This window comes from Dipodomys spectabilis, unplaced genomic scaffold, assembly GCF_019054845.1.
Source record: "Dipodomys spectabilis isolate Male_0828 unplaced genomic scaffold, ASM1905484v1 ptg000222l, whole genome shotgun sequence".
Lineage (NCBI taxonomy): Eukaryota > Metazoa > Chordata > Mammalia > Rodentia > Heteromyidae > Dipodomys > Dipodomys spectabilis.
Window position 1 is genome coordinate 159,641 of NW_024870899.1, and position 19,579 is coordinate 179,219.

Here is a 19,579-nt window from a genome sequence, read left to right on the forward strand (position 1 = left end):
TTCCCCAACGGACTCCTGGGAGGCGGCAGAGGCGGTAAAGGGTTTGTCGGTGAGCCCTTCGGGAGAAGAGTCCGTGAGCCAACCGAAGAGGAGTCATAGCTCCGGCCAACGCTGACAGATTTGTCAAGTTCTAGAGATTGTCAAAAGCTAGTCACAGATAAGACAATACTCCGCCGGTTTCGCTCAACAAAAGGTTTTTAAAGCAACATATATATATATATATGCTTCAATAGATAATATAATTCCTAGAATAGAAATATATACTTATACATAGTGTGTAATATATTATTATATTATTATAATAGACTCTAGAGAACATATCTTATATTGTTACATATTATATATACCATATATTATATTGTATATTATATATCATTTATTATATCTATATAAATAAATTTTTATGTTATATAATATATTATTATATTTTATATTATTATAATAGACTCTGTAGAATATATACTATATACTATATATTATATACATCTATATTATTTATATTATATATTTTTATATTCTATATTATGCTACTATAGTATAGATATATATTATCTATCATATATTATGCTATGTAAATATATTTGTATATTATATTATTAGAATATATAATTATAGGGTTGGGTAGGTGGCTCAGTGGTAGAGCGCTTGCCTTGCATGCCTGAGGCCCTGGGTTCGATTCCTCAGCACCACATAAGCAAAAAGAAAAAAGCCGGAAGTGGCACTGTGGCTCAAGTGGTAGAGCGCTAGCCTTGAGCTGAAGAGCTGAGGGACAGCGCCCAGGCCCAGCGTTCAGGATCCACAACCGGACCCCCCCAAAAAATATATATAATATATATATATTTAATATTATATATATTTAATATATATAAAATATATAAATATATATAATTATATTAATGTAGATATATATGTATATATATATATTTAACCACCAGAAATGCTCAAGGAAGAATTCTCTATTCTCTTCCTTAGGTTCCTAATCTGTTCTAGGCTTCAGTGGTTTGAGAGAATAGAAGTGAGCTGCGGGGCATGCTAGCGAGGAGCTGTCAGTGTGATCATCCGGATAAAGTATCCAGCCTGGGCTCGGGCTGCAGAGCTGGGCTTGGGCCGCAGGGGCTGAGGCAGGGTAGTGGCAGGTGGTGTGGGAGGAGGGAGGATCTTCCTCTCCGTGTCCCCACGTCCACCCCACCCCTGCCCGGACCTCGTGAACGCTGGCCTCCGTGCCTAGCAGAGGCCGGCCATCGGGCCATCCGGACGCTCACTCCACCTCTCCCAGCACGTGTGTGTGTGTGTGTGTGTGTGTGTGTGTGTGTGTGTGTTCCTGAAACAATGGGCTTTTGTTAGAACAAAATGGGCACTGCTGTTTCTACTGTGCTTGATTTTTCTATTAAAAGATTAAAAAAAATCACGACTAATGGTTTCCTCTTGAAGGCCATGGAGAAAAGACAACTGTTAGCATTTGGTTGAGATGAAATATAAATATATGAAATGACATTGTATATCAATTATATATTATATATTGTATACACTATGCACAATATACAACATATAGTATATACAATATACAACATATAGTGTATTATATATACTATATGGTATATATTGCCTACAATATATTGTATATTATATATCATATCTCATATATTGCATATTCTATACACTATGCACAATATACACCATATAGTATATTATTTAGTATATGGTATATATTGCATACTATATATTGTATATTATATATTATACATCATACATTGCATATTATATATTGTTTACACTATATACAATATACAACATATACTATATTACATGGTATATTGCATACTATATATTGTATATTGCATAGTATGGGTCATATATTGCATACTGTATACACTCTACACAATACACACCATATCGTATATCATATAGGATATGGTGTCTATTGCATGCTATCTACTGTATATGATGCATTCTGTAATGCACATACATTGGACACGGGGCGGGGTGTGCTCTCTTGACTCCTCTCTGACTTGGAGCTTTACCAGGGCTGCCACTGAGGGTTTCCGCCGTGCGCCTTTTCTGGAACTCCTTGGTCCGCCTGGTTTTCATGGTCTCGTACCTCCACGGCACCCACAGACATCCGAGCTGCGACACCTCTGAAATCAGCTTCCCTTGCCAGGCTGCGTCTGTACCCAGGCTGCACGTCTGGGGTTTTCTGCGCAGGCACCGGGGCCGTGCATCTCCCAATCCAGTAGAGGATTCACTATTCGGCCTTGCTCAGGCTTCCAGAAAACACCAGAATGCTCAGCGCTGCCGCCGTGGGTGCCGGCAGCGTGTTCCTCTGCCTCTGTCTTCATCCTCCAAGGACTGAGGACCGCCTCCCCAACCACACCCACCCAGAGACACAGGACAGCCCCCCCTGCCTTGGTTTCCCCGGCTGCCACATCTCTTTCCCCCGCTGTGGAGGGGTCGGGTCACTTCTCAGATTCTGGTGGCCGCGGCCGGACGCCTCTGGACTATCCTGACGGCTCCACGCACCTGCAGAGGCGGTCACGGTTTGAGCTTTTCAGAGGAGGGCATGTTCTCCACTCCCCTGCGCGTGCTGGCTGTCTTTGGGATCTGGTGTTTTAAGAACACCGTGGACGAGAAGCGTCCATCGCTGTCGTCCGTCCGTCTGTCCTCTGCCGTTCAGGGCGGCGGATCATCTTTCTCTGAAGAGGGTGGGCCTCCACGTGAGCAGAACATGACCGGCTCCGGGCCTTGGTCTCGTGGAGTTTTTGCTTCTGTTGTTTCTTAGGATGAGGCTGCTTGGCTGTTGCTCCTATTATCCGGGGCATGCATACATTATGATATTATAGTTCTTAGATTATATTCTTTCTAAAAGGTAGCCTTTCTGGAATGTCCGTGGAAATCCCAAGCCTCTGATTCCTGACCTCTTGGGCTGTCTAGCCTCTTCCCTGCTCAAATCCCTGCTCTGTGGGGTCTGGCTTCCAAGCGGTGTTGGTGGAGCGTGCCCGGAAGTGTAGGAAGGCCCTCAAGCTGACAGCCGGTGTCCATTTCAGACACACTGCCCGTCCTCCTCCTGGTTTTCAGAAGACAGACGTAAGCTGGGATAAACACCCACCCCGAGCCCACAGGAGGACGGTCTGTGTATCTAATTAAAGATCACACCGTCGTCCACCATCGGTGGGTGTGCCGGCCGGCCTGCCAGGAAGAGTAATGGCTTCTGGTCCTTCGCATTAGAGTGGAAGCCCTTAGAGCTCCGGAGCCCTGACCCCCACGCCATTCTCTGTCCCCACTTCTCTCTCCGTCCTGGGTTATGTGGTACTTGCAAACCTGCCTCACCACATTATGAGGACAAGGTGTTTACCAGGCCTGGGCCCCGTGAGGCAGAGATCTGTGCGTGTCCTGAGCCGCGCTCGAACCCCAGCCCACCCCCTCCCCTCGGCCTGAGCGGCATGTGTCACCAGAACCTGCAGGGCGGGGGGGCCTGGCGTGTCTCCCTGATGACAGCCCCCCGCCGTAGTTATACTACCGTTATCATACCGCAGGTAGATATATACATAGATATGTGCATATGTATATATATATATATATAAACATATATATATATTACTACTAGGGTATATATACTATGCAGTTACTCCTCTGGGGGAATACCAATACAATAAAATAAATGTAACAGGTGGTGCTGAGTATGACACCAGTATATAACAGTACATGACCATCCTATTAATATAAGTTAGTTCTCGTGTGATATTAATATATAAAATGGGATTCAGGGCTGGGAAGGTGGCTCCATGGTAGAGTGCTGGCCTCCCATGCATGAAGCCCTGGGTTTGATTCCTCAGCACCACACACACAGAAAAAGCAGGAAGTGGTGCTGTAGCTCAAGTGGTAGAGCGCTCGCCTTGAGCTGAAGAGCTGAGGGACAGCGCCCAGGCCCTGAGTTCAGGCCCCACGACCAACAACAACAACAAAAAAAAATAAAATGGGATTCATATTGTATTAGTATGAAGTATTCAAGTGATTTATGTATATAAAGTTATATTAGCATCCTACTAATATAAATAATATATAATATTATATATTAATTATAATATACAATACTATTATATAGTATTAATATTATATAAGAATAATATGAATATATTAAAATATATTAATATCAGTATAAGGTATTCATGTGATATTCACCTATCAAAATATATTAATCTCATATAAATATTTACTACTGTGAAACTAATAGATAACATTATATATTGATATATAAAATTATATTAATATATTAGTATCAAATATTCATGTGATATTCATCTATCAAATTATATTAATCTCATATCAATATAAAAAAGTATTTACTACTGTGAAATTAATAGATAAAATTATATATTGATATATAAAATTATATCAACATAATAGTATCAAGTATTAATGTGATATTCCTCTAAAAAATTATATTATTTCATATTAACATAAATAAGTATTCATGTGAAATTAATACATTACATTAACATATAAAATTATATTAATCTCATGTTAATCTAATCCAGTACCTGTTAATGTGAAATTAATATGTGAAATTATATGTTAATATAAAAATTATATTAATCTCATATTAATATAAATAAATACTTGTTACTGTGAAATTAATATATTAAATTATATATGAATATATATCATATCAAATTCATATTAATATAAATAAGTATTTTTGAATGTGAAATTGATCTATGAAAATATTATTATATTAATCTCATATTAATATAAGTATTTACAAATGTGAAATTAATATATGAAATTATATTTTAATGTATAAAATTATATTAACACATTAGTATAAAATATTCATGTGCTACTCAAACATAAAATTATATTACCTTCATATTAATATAAATAAGTATTCATGTGAAATAAATATATCAATAGATAAACATGTACATATATAAAATTATAGGATAAATAATTATATATAATATAATATATTAGAAATATACTTCCTGGGCATGTATGGAGTATTAATGTGATAGGAACATATACAATTATATGAATAGCATCTTCATGCAAATCATTAGTAATAGATAGCATTTTCTTCCTATGCTCTCTAAGGAAGGCCGTGAGGGTGGTACCGTGGTTGGAGATTCCTTGAACATAAGGTGAAGGAAGGCACTGGGGTTAAGTGAACGCCGCCTGGTCAGAGCCGGAGTCAGTGGGGGTGGCTGGGAATTCTGGCTGGGGAGAGGGCAGGTGAGCTGGGGCTTCCAGCCCCAAGGGTCAGGGCAGCGGCCGGCCGGGAAGAAGGGAAGGGAAGGGAAGGGAAGTGCCGGCAGAGCTCAGATACAGCGTCCCCAGCCCCCGTGAGTTCATAGTTCCTGGCATGACTTTTTTCCAAGCCCCTGCCGCAGCCTTTCCCTGCTTCTCCGGGGAGCTGAGACCCTCGTTCTGATGACTGTGGACGCGCACAGGGGTATCTGACCTCCCTTGTTAACCCTTCCACTGCAGTAAGCATTTGCAGCGTATAAACTGGATTTCAGGTACTGTGCTACACACCCAGGTGCCCAGGTTCTGATTATTCACTGTATTATGACTCATTTTAGTATTTATTTCAAAAGATACAGGTTCTTTTTTATTTTTATTTTAGAGCAAGGTTTAAAAAAAAACACTTGCGTAAATTTCCCTGTGACGTTGACATTTCCATCTGAATTTATAGGCATACACCATCAATGTGTGGTGAAGGTTAGGGCGCCGACCTGTTTCGAAGGCCGTGAAAAGAAATGCCTTTTCCCGAGAACACGCATCCAGTGGCAGAAAAGATACGCTCAGAAATCTCACCCGATGGCTTTTTCTTCCCCTCTTTCAAAACTCTTTTCTCTATAAAACATTTTAAATTCACGCATCGGCTTTTAACCTTGTTCTGTATGATAATTGCACGCACCGTGCAACCTGCAAAGGTCTCTTATTGTTTACCCAAATTTTATAACGTGGAGTATATGAACATTTGACTTAATAATATTTTATAGCACCGACACTAAAAAATACTGCAATGGCAATTTCCATAGATGTAATAGATACAAATGCCATCTTAAATAGACATTCAATCAACTTTCCCCTCAGAAATAAACACATTAGCTCAATTAGGCCAAAGCTGTAAAACATCATATACTTCAAAACACACACACACACACACACACACACACACACACACACACACACATACACTCACACCCGAGGTGCTTTATTCCAGCCTTCCTAACTTCCTGCACATTAAAGCAATAATATTGCATATCCCTAGGTTTATTTCACTTCCTCTTTTTCTCTTCCCAAGCACTGTCGTAAAAATAAATGAATATTGTTCCACCGTGCACGCTTTTTACACGTCTCGTGATGAGAATGGATTCATGACAACTCATTTATTTCTCTCCTCTCCTAACAATCTTGGAGGCGAGAACTCAACGCCTGGGTTTTAGTGCCTAATATGATCTTTGGAACACCATAAACTTTTAATAGACTTTACACATAATGCGAGGAGAAAGATAAATCGGGGGAAGTCTGTGGGTTTGATCCCAGGAAAGCCTGATTAATAGCCTTACAGATTGCATGAGGCCACCCTGAACAGTTCCTGGAAACAATCGGTTCATTTTATTGCCCAAATAAATGGTAATGGAAGATGCTTACACCTAACCAAATAAAAACAAATAAAAATTAAAAAATCTAAAGGCAAGGACAAGCCCCCCCCCCGCCCCCCCTGTCATTACAGGATCTAGGGAAGAAGCTCTTACTTGGTTTGCACGGAGCCCTTTCGGCTCTGTTAATTTCGTGTTAGAAATACAACCACAGACTTGAAGACGGGGAAGGATTTCCCCCAGACCTGGGAGATGCCGGTGAATTCGGCCACAGGCACCGTTAACCTGACCTCGATAAAGCCAAAGAGTCAATCACATACATTTGTTAACTTCTCTTGATGGACTGAGTTGGGTTTTGTTTTTTTTTAATTTTTTTTTTTTAAAAAGATGAAATCAATTTCTCATTTCCTGAAAAAGAAAAAGCCAAGAACGTAATCTCTTTCTCCACACCCCAAGTTATGATAAGTGACTATTCTAAAATTGCATTTCCCTTGAAATGAAGTTGGGGGGGGTGAGGAGCAATTTAAAAAATTAGTTGCTATTACCACCCCCCTTTTCAGCCCGCATTCCGCCGCCTTTCAATAATGAAAGAAAACCCGCACTCTGTCCCCAGCTTGGCGCTGCGGCTGCAAGTGATTGATGTGGAATTTTACTGCCATCCAATGGCAGCCTCACCATATAACGCCCGTAAATGCCTGGAACGCTTTTTGATCAAATTGTAACCTGGGGAATTCAACTTGTAGAACTCCCTGCTTGTTACACGGGGAGAAAGAAATATGACGAGCGTTTCAATTTATTGTGCATTCTCCAAATTCAATTTAACAGTGAATTACTAATATTGCTGAACATAATTACCTAAATGAATAAATCAACCTAGGCTACTCACTAGAGAGAATGCTGGAGCATAATATTAATTTCTACATGCACCTCATCATCCGATTTGTTAAAAACCTTTCTTTGTTGTTGTTTTATTTTTTCTTACTAGTTACGATCTTTTCCTACCAAGTTACCCCCCCCCCAAAAAAACCCAGCCTTTATATTAAAAGGCTGGTCTCAGCTTTCCTTATGCAATTCTGAATCTTGTTACCTGCCCCTATACGTCACATAATTTCTGATTAACATGAAATTGCATACTGTTTTAATTACAATCTCCATTCCTAAATGATTGAGTATTTAGATCATTTTTCAAAAAGGCAAAATAAAAATTATGTCTGATTGATGTAAATGAGTTTGTGCTTTAAATATTCAAGCTTAGTTATTTAAAATTCCTGGCTTGAGGCAGAGTTGATAGGTAATGCCCTGATTTTACTTTTTCATTAACATTAACTAAAATCTGTTTGAAATTGTCGTCAATTGCCTTGACAAAGTGATTGAATACAAGTTTACGGGGAAATACATTGTGGAACCTACTAATACAGGAATGGCAGATGGCTAGTGTTTAAGAAGTTTAGCCCAGTAGTTTGAATAAAAGCCAAATCCAGATAAGTTATCTGACTCATCATCTAATTCCACTGAATGTGTGTTTTTTAAAAAAGTTATTGTCGAGGTGATGTACGGAGGGGTTACAGTTACATAAGTAAGGCAGTGAGTGCAATTCTTGTCTAACTTGTAGCAACTGAACGTTTTAAAAGTGTGTGTGTGTGTGTGTGTGTGTGTGTAGCCAGCCTCAGGCTTTGAATATGTTTTAATAGTTATGAATACCTGGGGATATTTAATTCAATGGAATTAAGACTTTTCGAAACTCAGTTTGCATTAAAACATGAACCCTCATTTTTGTTTCAGTTAGGATATCATTATGCTGTTTTTGGAGAAAATCAGAAGCTTTTGTTTTTTGTTTTTTGGGTTTTTTTTTTTTCCTTCAGAAAAATCCAGCCCAACCCTCACGCTGTAAGGCAGCCTGTAACTCTCCTAGGAGTTTGGGTAAAAGCTGATACCCTACCAAGTATTTTCTGATGTTGGATGGGTTGGATGACTGGGTGGTTCGGAGGAAAGTTGGGGACGTGTGTGTGTGCGTGTGTGTGTGTGTACTGTGATCTTTGCACATAAAACAGCACTACTCGGACCAACATCAACAATGAAAGGCCAGGTGAGTCCAGAGCAGAGAGAATTTGCTTTTATTTCACACGCTTTTTATTTCACACCTTCTTTGCTCAACTCGGGTTTTCCTCATGGCAATTTGGGAAAAAAAATAACTAAAAAATACCCACGGAGGGAAACAAAATTTCACTTTGTCTCAGCCCTGCGCTTGACCAGAGGGCAAACAGACCCTGGAAGATAGCTCGGCCAGGGGAAGCGGCGGGGGCTGAATGGCTTCAGGTTTTCTAATTCCCAACAGCAGTTCAATACCGCCAGCCTCCCAGATAGCATAATGGATGCGAGTATATGCGCTGTATAAACATATTTACACACGCTTCATAAACATACTTATATACTATTAAGGGGTGGTGTTTTTTTTCGTTAAGGGTTGCACGTGGGAGCCTGTGATTCAGTTTCAAACGCCGGTGCTCGTTTGAGGGCTGTGGCAAGACTCACGGCCGTACTTTTCATCGTGTAATTGACAGTACGCGACACACACTCCCACCAGGGAAAGCAGTTCTGCGTTGCCGGCCGTCAAACGTCCCCCGGCCCTGGCTCACATTCGGACCCTCTGGCCCAAGTAAATCAATTATAGACAAGGTCTGTGGACGTAGCACACTTGTGTGTACCACGGCAGCCCACGGATGGGCTTTCTCCACTTCCCCCTTCCTCCCTTCCACGGAAGGGAGTTACAAGGGGAGTCCATGTCTGCCGACGTGTTTTCCTCCTCATCTTGCTCTGTAGCGGTCGATCTCTTCTTGGCAAGAAAATGAAGGGATATTAAAATATGACTTACAACATATTTGTCCCCTCCCCAAACCCAGGAGAAAGATCTGCGTTATCTAACCTAAATCCAAAACGCCGCAACGAGAACTCTCAGAGAAAAATGATTCTGAGGGCGTAGGTTATTTATTTATTATTAACGGTGAGACCGGTATTCTATGTGTTTCCGGTTGGGTCCGACTTCCCATGTGAGGAACCCGAATTTTAAGGTGCCAGAGTGTGTTGATGGACGGCCATTTTATTTGCCAGTTCTAAAGGTCAGAGTTACCACAGTGGCCACACACATGGGATGTATTTGTTCAGAGAGAAAGAGGGGCTGGGGGGAATGGAAAACTACCACCTTCGTGACAGGCCTCCACGGATGGACTTCAAACTCCCATCAACGCCCAGGACAGGTTAGCTACCTGCTTCCTCCTTCAGGAAATACTCTTTGCCTCCTTGTGTTCTGTTCATGTCTGTGTTGCGTTTAAAGAATGTTTAGGAGGAGATCTCTTTACATCATTGCTGTCTTCTGCTTGATGTTTCTCTCCCTCCCTCCCCCCCCCCAAAAATGGGGTAAAAATATCCTTCCAGCACGGGGTAACGAGGCTCCCACAGCCCCTCCATCTTGTCAGACACAGAGAGGCCCATATTGTCCACTAAAGCCACCGCACCTAGGAGCAAATCACGCTATTATCCGATCCCAGCAAAGCACGGCATGTGTGATGCCCAGGGCTTCTTGCTCTTTCTTTCCCCCTCCCAAAGATACCATCACAAAATCAGATGGAGATAAAAGCACAAACTTCTGATGAATAGACACGACATGATTAAAACCCTAAGTCCCCATGGTGTAAACCTTGAAGACATTTTAATTATCTATTTAACATCTCGCTATTTCTGGAATTCTGACAGAATGCGTCTGACATAGTGTTTCACGGAATGGCCTTTTTTCTCTTTCTCTCATAAACCTAGCTGCTTTTTATTCTCCAGATGTAAACACGAGCAGTCTGGCCCTTCATCTTTCTAAACCTCATCATATAAAAGGAAAGGTACAAGCTCTGAACACGATGCTTCCCCAGTGAAGGATAGATAGGTACATAGACAGATGGATAGATAGATGGATGGATCTATATCACATAAAGTGAAACTGATATTCTTCTCTCTCCCATAGAAATCTAGCTTTTCTCCTTAATATTTCCATGCACTTCCCCAGAAAACATTTTTATAAAGAGTTCTTTAGTTGTCATGATGAAATTTCTCCTGGGAGGCAGGAGAAAATTTCCACTGACCAATCTTTTAATCCAACCAAACAGAATATCATTTTAAAAAATTCCTCTAAATTTCAAAAGTAGCATGTAACTGAATTAGTTTTCACTCACCACGATCCACCCGAATCGAGTTTTAGTTCTACACAGAATGAACTTGATGGAACCCTTGGAGGAAAATTGCAAGCACCGGCTACAGAGAAAACGAGCAACAGAGGCTCAGATACTGAGCTATGGCGACATGATTTCTTACGACGTTAAAAGGAAAAGAAAATAAGTACAGCTATCACTATGTTCTGATCTACATATCATTTCTTCATCTTCTCACCGGTTGGTTTGGTTGCATGTGTCAGTACATTTCTGTGTACCTCCGGAGAACCAATTGCATAGTTCTCTAAATCCAAATTAATTGTACTTTTGGAAGGGAAAATAAACATATGCCAATTCACATTTTACATTGAAAGACACATCCCAGGACACATCACTGTTCAAACGATCACTCTAATAGAATTTTTTTTTTAAAGAAAAGGAAGCTTACTATGGCTGAAGCCCTATTGTTCTCACAAATCGTGTCTGGTTTCTAGTAGGAGGTGGACGAGAAAATATGCTTTCAATTGGGTTTCTCAACCTCCTGGACCTTCTGGCTCCTCGGAGGAGACAGATTTCATCTTACAAGGGGGCATTTGCTAACTAGAGCCGGTGGCACGCTCCCAGGTTTCCGCTTGCGACCAGGGCTGGCTGACCCACACGCCAGCTTTGCCTGGGAAGGGATGCAGCCAACTTCCCGCTGCCCTGCCTTCATGTTTGTTTTCTTCCGTTTGTGGCGAGAAAACAAGACAGCAAGAGACACCAGGTTTTCTGCTTTACCTTGAAGTCTGAGAGCTTAATGCTGGCCTTCGGTAGAAGACGCATCTCCTCTGACTCAGTGTTTTCACTGGGCTCTGTGGACCATGAGCAAGAGACGAAGTCTCTGTTTGGTTGGCGTTTTATGTGGTTGCTCCTCTTCCATCCCACAGCTGGATGGAGCCTTTATACCAAAATTGAGGATGACCCCCGAACCGAAGTGTCAACGTCACCCAAAATCCCGGTCCCGGGAACCGTTGGGAGAGCTTTGCCCAAAGAACTCGGGATGGATTGGAAATTTTTTAAAAATGCAGAGATTCTGGGGGTGATTACCAGATCAGTCCGAAGCCCCTTCAAGGCCTTCTTGCAGTTGGTCAGCAAATCCCATCCCCTGCTCCAGCCCCCACCTGCTGGGCTGCCTTCCTGCCCTTGGTATGGCTTCAGCCATGGTGTCTTCACAGATTGTGTCTTATTTCCAGTAGAAGGTGGATGAGGAAATAGGGTTTCCTATTTTCATTGGGTTTCTCGACCTCCCGGCCCTTACGGCTCCTCCCAGGAGACAGAGCTCATCTCCCAGGGGACGTTTGGTGTCTAGAGTCTCACTTGTGAAATAAAATGTCCAGGTGCCAAGTCATGTAGGAGGCCATGGAAGACGGGGCAGAAATACTGCTAGATTACGAAGGGTTCACGCCAGAGGAGGTACACTTCACCCCTGTGGGACCGCAACCACGAAGGAAGAAAACAGAGTAGCATTTGGAAAATGGACATCTACTCCATCTAACAGCAAGCCTCTCACACCCTTACCTGTGAAGAGGAAATGGAGAGATGAGTCTACAGTCATTCCAGTGACTCATTGCCGATGGTACCGGCGTCATCCATCTCAGATACCAGCGTCAAATTTTCCCATCACTCAATGATCAGGTCAGCCATTTGCGATTTACTTCAAAGGATGAGCTTTTTCTGTCTGTCTTTGCTGTCTGTTCGCTCCGTGCGTCAGCTATGTTAGGCTCAAAGCACTTCCCCCCACCCCGGCGCTCGATTCCGCCTAACTCTAATAATAAGCTCGCTATGTTTACAGGGCACTATTTACTCACCGAATTTATGATGACACGGGAGGTGAGGTTTAATATGAATTAGTAGTACCTGAGGCCCCGTAAGTAATTTAGTGAACCCCCCCTGGAGAATGATCGGAACTGCCAGCACCCGCTTGTCCTCCATCTAGGGTCAATATTATTTTCTGTGAGAGACTGGTGATGAGATTACGGAGAAATTAGAAACTAATTAAGCACACAGAACCAAAAGTTTTTCCGTCCCCGATCCCTTATAAGCTGCCGATTATTCCTCCAGGAGCTTCTTAAACTTCACTTTAACAAGCGGGAAAGACATTAGGAAGATGAATACAGTCAGACGGTTCCAATACATACTTGCATGGGATTAACCGTGCCGGGCCCCGGCACGCTCACCACGGTTGGTTGGTTCATGGTGAGTGAGATGCACTTCCCAGGTGCACACTGGGGCCGGAGGATGGTAAGGCAAACTCAGCCTGCACCCCGGAAAGCCTGGACACGGGCCTGGGGGAGCACTCAGAGGAGAACAGAACACAGGCTTGCAACAAAGCCCATGTTGTGCTTTTAAACAGTGGACGGCTTCATGTCCCAGACAGCAGCGTGTTCAAGCCAGATCTCCTGAGCGCGTGAAACCTGTGGGTTGGATTCGTGTGCAAGTGATCTCTCTCTCTCTCTCTCTCTTACACACACACACACACACTCACACACACACACACACACACACACAGCAGGAACTGGGGGCGGAGGGGGGGTGGAAGAAGAGCAGGGAAGGGGAGAGAGAGAGACACGAATGGGAATCCCAGGACACGGAACAGCAGCAGGGCCCGGTGTGGAGCGAGCGGGTCCCAGAGCCTGCACGGGTCACTTCAGGGCCCTGGGACTCACGGCGACATTTTCCACGTGGGCATCTGCTCACCCGTTACCCTGCCTGAGTCCCACCCCACGTCCCCAGTGACCCCGCTTCCAGTTCACTCACTTCCACCCACTCTTGGAGCCCACATTTGAGAGAAGAACTCCATATTGATCTCTCTGACTCCGGGCTTGCTTTGTACACGATCATCTTCCACTTCTTGCCAATGACATTGTCTGTGTTCTTCAGGGCTGAACACGGATATAACCGTACCTCTACTGTATCCCGATTTTGTTTCCTTTCTGGACCCAGGAGTGAAATGGCTGGATTTGAAGCTAGTTCTATTTTTCCGCCTTTCTCTGACACACCTCCATACGGGTATCCATCATGGTGACGTGAAGTTCGGTTCCCACCAAACGTGTGGAGCGGTCTCTCCCCCTCCCCTCTCCCCCTCCCCCTTCCCTCCCCTCTCCCCCTCCCCTCCCCTCCCCCTCCCCTCCCTCTCCCCTCCCCTCCCCTCCCCTCCCCCTCCCCCTCCCTTTCCCCTCCTCCTCCTCCTTTCTTCTTTGTGTCTCTGTTTCCTTGATTCCTGACAGGAATCTCAGTATTGTTGTGACTGGCATTCTTCCTGGTGGCTGAAGACGGTGATTTATTTGTTGTGGGTGTTTATCTCACGTATTTTGAGAAACGTCAGTTTTGTCGATTTGCACCCAGACTGGTTGGATCATTTGTTCTTATAAAGTCTGGCTATGAACCCTTTCTCAAAACAATAGCTGATAAAGATATCTGCTCCCCACAACCTCCCCCACCCCACACACACCCCCCAGACCATACCATTTCTTCGCACTGTTAATTGTTTCCTTCAGGGTAGAGAAAGAAGCCTTTTAATGGGATGCAAAACCATTTGTCAGGAGGGTTGTTTGGAAAGTTCGTGCCTAGGCCTGTCTTGAAGTGTTTCCTTGAAGTCTTCCTGTAGTCGTTTCGGAGTTTTCTATCTTACCTTTGGGTCTTCGATCTATGCCGATTGGACTTTTTCTAGGGTAAACACAAGAGATCTCGTTTGAGTTGTCTACCTGTGGTTATCTATCTTACCGACTGATGTGTCTATTTGATAGGCATGCTTGCTGCTCCTGGTAGCATCACCCCGTCATACCATTCAACGCCGCAAGACCGTGAGCCCTGCTCATTTTGGTTGAAGTGCCGAGTACTGGGCAGTGGTAAGCTCTCCCAGGATCACAGATTGGCTGAATGAATATTGTGCGTTTTTTTTTAAAGGCCAATGGCCAAAAGCAATCAGCACAATCAATGTCTTCTCTGGGCAACAGCAGCATTCCTCAAAGAATTAGAGAAGGAAAGAGAAAATAGACTAAGAAACCCATCGCAGTGGGGGCTGTCTTTAATCCTTCTGCTCATCCAGCCTCAGAGCCTCCACTTCACTTCCAAACTGCCCAGCTCCTGTGTGGGGGGAAAAAAGTTATTTTCTTCCTATGAAGAGATGTAGGAAGGCCGGCGGGAGGTTGGGGGGGGGGCGGGGCACCTGCAGTGCCTGGTCACGTTGGTCCTCGAAGCTGGATATGTTGCAGGCTTCCAGAAGCTACTATATTTGGAAACAACAGAAGGAAACTGTAGTCATGTTTCCAAATATGTCATTCACAAATAACCTCATAACGCAGGCACGTGGCCATGGATGGAACCCGGGGCCTTGTGCATACGGAGCAAGGACTCTCACTAAGCTCGCACCCCTCAAATTTCGGGGCAGGTTCCTTCATTGAAAGACTGGAGGAATCAGGGATCAGGAAGTGTCCGCCCCCGGAGTTGTTTCAAGCGACAGGCTGAACGCTGTTCTTCGGCGGCGATACTAGGTGAACGTACAGAATACTGTCTGACTGGGTGAGCCATCTCTAGGTAGATCAGCCGCTTCCGTCCATCATGACTTATTCATGAGCCTACCTTAATGATAATTATCAGCCCAACAAAGTTAAAACGAATCACACCGCACCTAAAAATACAAACTCCTCTCACCCCGAAGCTGAGAACGCATTGTGCCTCATCCAGGACGACGATCACGCTGAGGCTGCGTTGCCACCTCTCCCTGTGAAAGCATGGAGGGGTTCTGCGTGCGGCTGCCTTCCACACGTGCATGCTCCTTCCCGCAGCTCTCGTGAAAAGAAAGCAGAACCAACGGCCCTTCTGGCATTCTCTCCCCTTTCTAAGGCTTCCCATCCTAGCTGGGGAGTTGACTGGTTTTTCTCGAGAGAGTCATTCAGGAGGTGATGGTTGTGAGTTAGTAGATAACCTCTCCCCAAATAGTTGACCTGGTGATTGACAGAAAGGGCTGGAAGCAAGGGCTGAGCTCCGAGAATCCAAACTTACAAGTCTGCTTAGAAGTTACCGCAATCCCAAAGCTACGCCTTTGCTTAAAAGGCATGAATTAGAGCTGTTCATCTGAATGGATAGTGCCCTGAGAAAGATGAATGTAACAGATAGAGAGAGAGAGAGAGAGAGATGGGTAGATAGATGGATAGAGGGGTAGATAGAGGGATAGACGGATAGATGGATGGATGGATAGGTAGATAGATAGATAGATGGATAGGTAGATAGATAGATAGATAGATAGATAGATAGATAGATAGATAGATAGATAGATAGATAGATAGATAGATAGACAGATAGATAGACAGATAGACAGATAGATAGATGATAGGCAGAGAGAGAGAGAGAGAGAAGGTAGATAGATAGATGGATAGATTGCTTCTAATAGTCTTGTCTGAGCCTCTTGAGTGCTGGAATTGTAGCCAGGCACCACAACACTTAACTTTATTTAGGAGCCCAACACACACACACACACACTCGAGTTCATTTCGTTTTCTGCAAGTCAGCCGAATTTCCTATCTGCTACCACTGCTGTCTGCCAGGAGTGAAGGAATCTCGAGGACCGTCCGCAAAGGCCTGTCCTTACGCTTTATCATTCCCCTGCCGCAGAGCTTGTGTCAAGTGAGAAAAGACCGTCTCCCGAAGGAGGAAATGGGTGTTTTGGGAGGGTAGTTCTCTAATTTTCTCCTTGCTAACAGGTTCTCTCCTGTGCAGAAACAGGAGCAAGTTCTGCTGACTTAGAAATGACGTATGGACTTCCAAAGTGTCCCTGGCGGCCGCCGAGGTCTTACTGGAGGCCAGCGCGTGGCCTCTTCCTTCATCGTTTATGTCCCAATGATCATTCTTTGAAAACGCCGGCCTTGGGGGGAGCCAGACCCCCGGGGCCTCACCGCTCGGGAAATAGGAAACAGAGTTCACCAGCGAGCTCTCTGCCACGAGATGCAGGCAGCAGATGGCCTGGACCAGCAGGGCCGTGGTGACCGGCCATAAAAGCGCCCTTCCTGGGGCGTCATTACTGCGAAAGCAGCATTGAAGGCATTTCCTTGACGGCCATCTGGCTTGGATAGTTTTAGCTTTTTTTTTTTTTTTTTTCCTTCTTCTCCTTCTTGTCGACAGACCCAACCACAAAGTGAAGGAAGCAATAATTCTTCCCCGGGTTCCTGTGACTTACTGAAACACAGCTTTCTGAAGGTGCTCACAGAATCCAGGGACCTGTCCCGTAGAAGCGCCCTGTCTGGGGTTGCGATTCCGTGATTCAGGGCTGTGCGTCTATTCACTCACCGCTCCCCAGGTCAGAGAGGACAGGTGGTGCCTTCTCACCAAAGCGTGGGGCACACAAAGCAAGCGCAGAGCACAAAGAACAAGGGGGAAGCGCCAGGCCCCGTTGAAGGGCGCCCCAGAAGGCTGGCAGCCCATTCCTCCACAGAGACATTTTCGGGCAGGGAGTGACACACCCCAGTTCTACAGGAAGGGGACAATCATCCAACCGAGAATCGCAGATGTACATTGTTCCTTAAGAATAAAAGGAGACCCGGGTGCTGGTGGCTCACGCCTGTCATCCTCGCTACTCAGGAGGCTGAGATCTGAGGATCCTGGTTCAAAGGCAGCCTGGTAGGAAAATCCATGAGACTTTTTCATCTTCAACGAACCACCAGAAATCCTGGAAATGGAGCAGTAGCTCCAGGGGTAGAGTGTTAGTCTTGAGCACAAAAGCTCAGGGACAGTGCCTAGGCCCTGAGTTTCAAGCCCCAGGATCAGCAAAAATAAAAAATAAAAATTAATTAATTAATTAAAAAGAGAAATAGAGAGTTTTCAAGACATCCCTTCCCTCTTGGGCTTCTAGAAGGTGTCTCGTGCAGTTTTCCTTGGAGAAGCAGCTCCTACAGCAGGTTTACCCCAGGAAAACGGTGTGCAACTTAAAAAAAGCAACAACAAAACATTACATCGTGGATCCATACCACGTTTTATCAGCCCGATCTATTCATTTCGTGGGAGAAGAGAGAAAGCTCACTGTACAATTTGCCTGGTAACCAGGAAAGAAAAAACTTAGTTCTCCTGCTCAACTGGTTGAAAGGATCCTACAAGAAACAAATTTAACTCCCGTCATCGACGTTGATATCAGCGATGAATTACTGAAACATGCTGAACAAAACCCACCGAAGCCGTCCAGAACTGAAGAGTATTTTGCCCGTTGTCTTTACAACACACGCACTCCACTTCTGTGACAAAGATTTGCTGGGATTCAGTTGCGCTAATTAGGAGAACTCCAGCACACTCAATCAAGTGATAATAGATGAGTTGTAATTGCTGTCGAAATCATGCTTTATTAACTCAGCTTTTGGAATTCTATCCCGGAGTTTTATTCTATTTTGAGCACTATCAGTTGGTAAGATACAGGGGGAGAGAGGGAAATGATTTTTGCAGATTAATCTGCTCTCCGTGGGCCACGTTTCATCTTCAAAACCTGGCTAAGAACTTTCCAGTTCTGACAAACTGCCGGGGAAAACTGTAAATGCGGCGAGCCACACTTTTCAAAGAACTGATAAGGCTGCAAATCACTTTTGCCTCACTCCCAAGGTACATCAAGAAGGCTCAGCATTCTGCCTTCCCTGGTGCCTTCCACCCTCAAAAAAGGAAAAAAAACTACGAACATGAGCTAATTATTCAATCATTTCTCACACCACCAGCGAGACGGCGAGGAGAAAGCCCTGGAAGAGGGCATCTGAGTCTCTCTCTGAGCCGCGCGCCTGCACACTTGCTCACGTGGAATACAGCCCAGACCCCAGCTTGTTGCTTTTCCAACCCTTCTAGTTCAATCCTCCTCCAGGGAGATGCTGTCCGTACCGGAAGGCAGGACGCAAGGCCAGGCGTGGAGAGTAAGATGGGTCTGCAGCCAGAGCTAACGGGGGAAGATGGACACACAGCCGGCTCACGGAAAGACAGCCTGCTACTTCCGTGAAGTTTCCCCTGTTCATCTTACCCTTTTATCTGGCTGAGGGTTCGATTACTCCGAAACTTCAGTGCAAGGCATAGAATTCTTCTGTGAGTTTTCACAATGTTTATTATTATTATTTATTGTGAAATAAAGCCTCTTAAAATGAAGAGCCTGCAGATTATATGCTGAGCCTGGAAGGGCCATATGGAAAGCTTCAAGCCAGTGAGGGAAATATGTAACTATTGTTTGAAGAAACCTCTCTGCCAGTGCAGCCTGGGCTCCACAGGTAGCTGCCTAAGGGGGGGGTGGGGGGTGGCTTATGCAAACAAACCCATTCCTGCCTTCCAGGCCAAGAATGAGCCGCTGGGGAGAGAATGCTTTCTGTCTGAAACAGGTCTGCCCATTCCCCAGAGAGAAAAGAAATCCTTATCCAGCGTTTTTGCTTTAAATGAAGCCTTTTCTTCTCCATTCCAAAGAACTTGCGGTTAACGTCCAACCAATGGTCTGCTATCTGCAAAGTCTAAAATGACATCGATGCATCGATGTCATCACAGCTACTCAGGAGACTGAGATCTGAGGCTTCAGGTTCAAAGCCAGCCCCAGCAGGAAAGTCTGTGAGACTCCAATGAATCACCCAAAAGCCAGCAAGTGGAGCTGTTGCTCAAGAGGTAGAGCATTAACCTTGAGTAGAAAAAGCTAAGTGACAGCACCCTGGACCCGATCCCCAGGACTTCCACTAATTATAGATATATATAACGGTTTGCACTGAGGTTAGTTATTCAGTAGAGGATCTAATTTACTCAAGT

General features: G+C 44.2%; 1 protein-coding gene across 1 annotated transcript in view; it reads left to right on the forward strand.

Moving 5' to 3' along the window:
• Positions 1-2,557: 2,557 nt before the first annotated feature.
• Plscr5 (phospholipid scramblase family member 5) overlaps positions 2,558-19,579 on the forward strand; it is a 66,083-nt gene continuing 49,061 nt past the window's right edge. The window contains exon 1 of the mRNA XM_042697559.1: positions 2,558-2,711. Coding sequence (XP_042553493.1) covers positions 2,558-2,711 — 154 coding nt within the window. The remainder of the gene's footprint in view (positions 2,712-19,579) is intronic.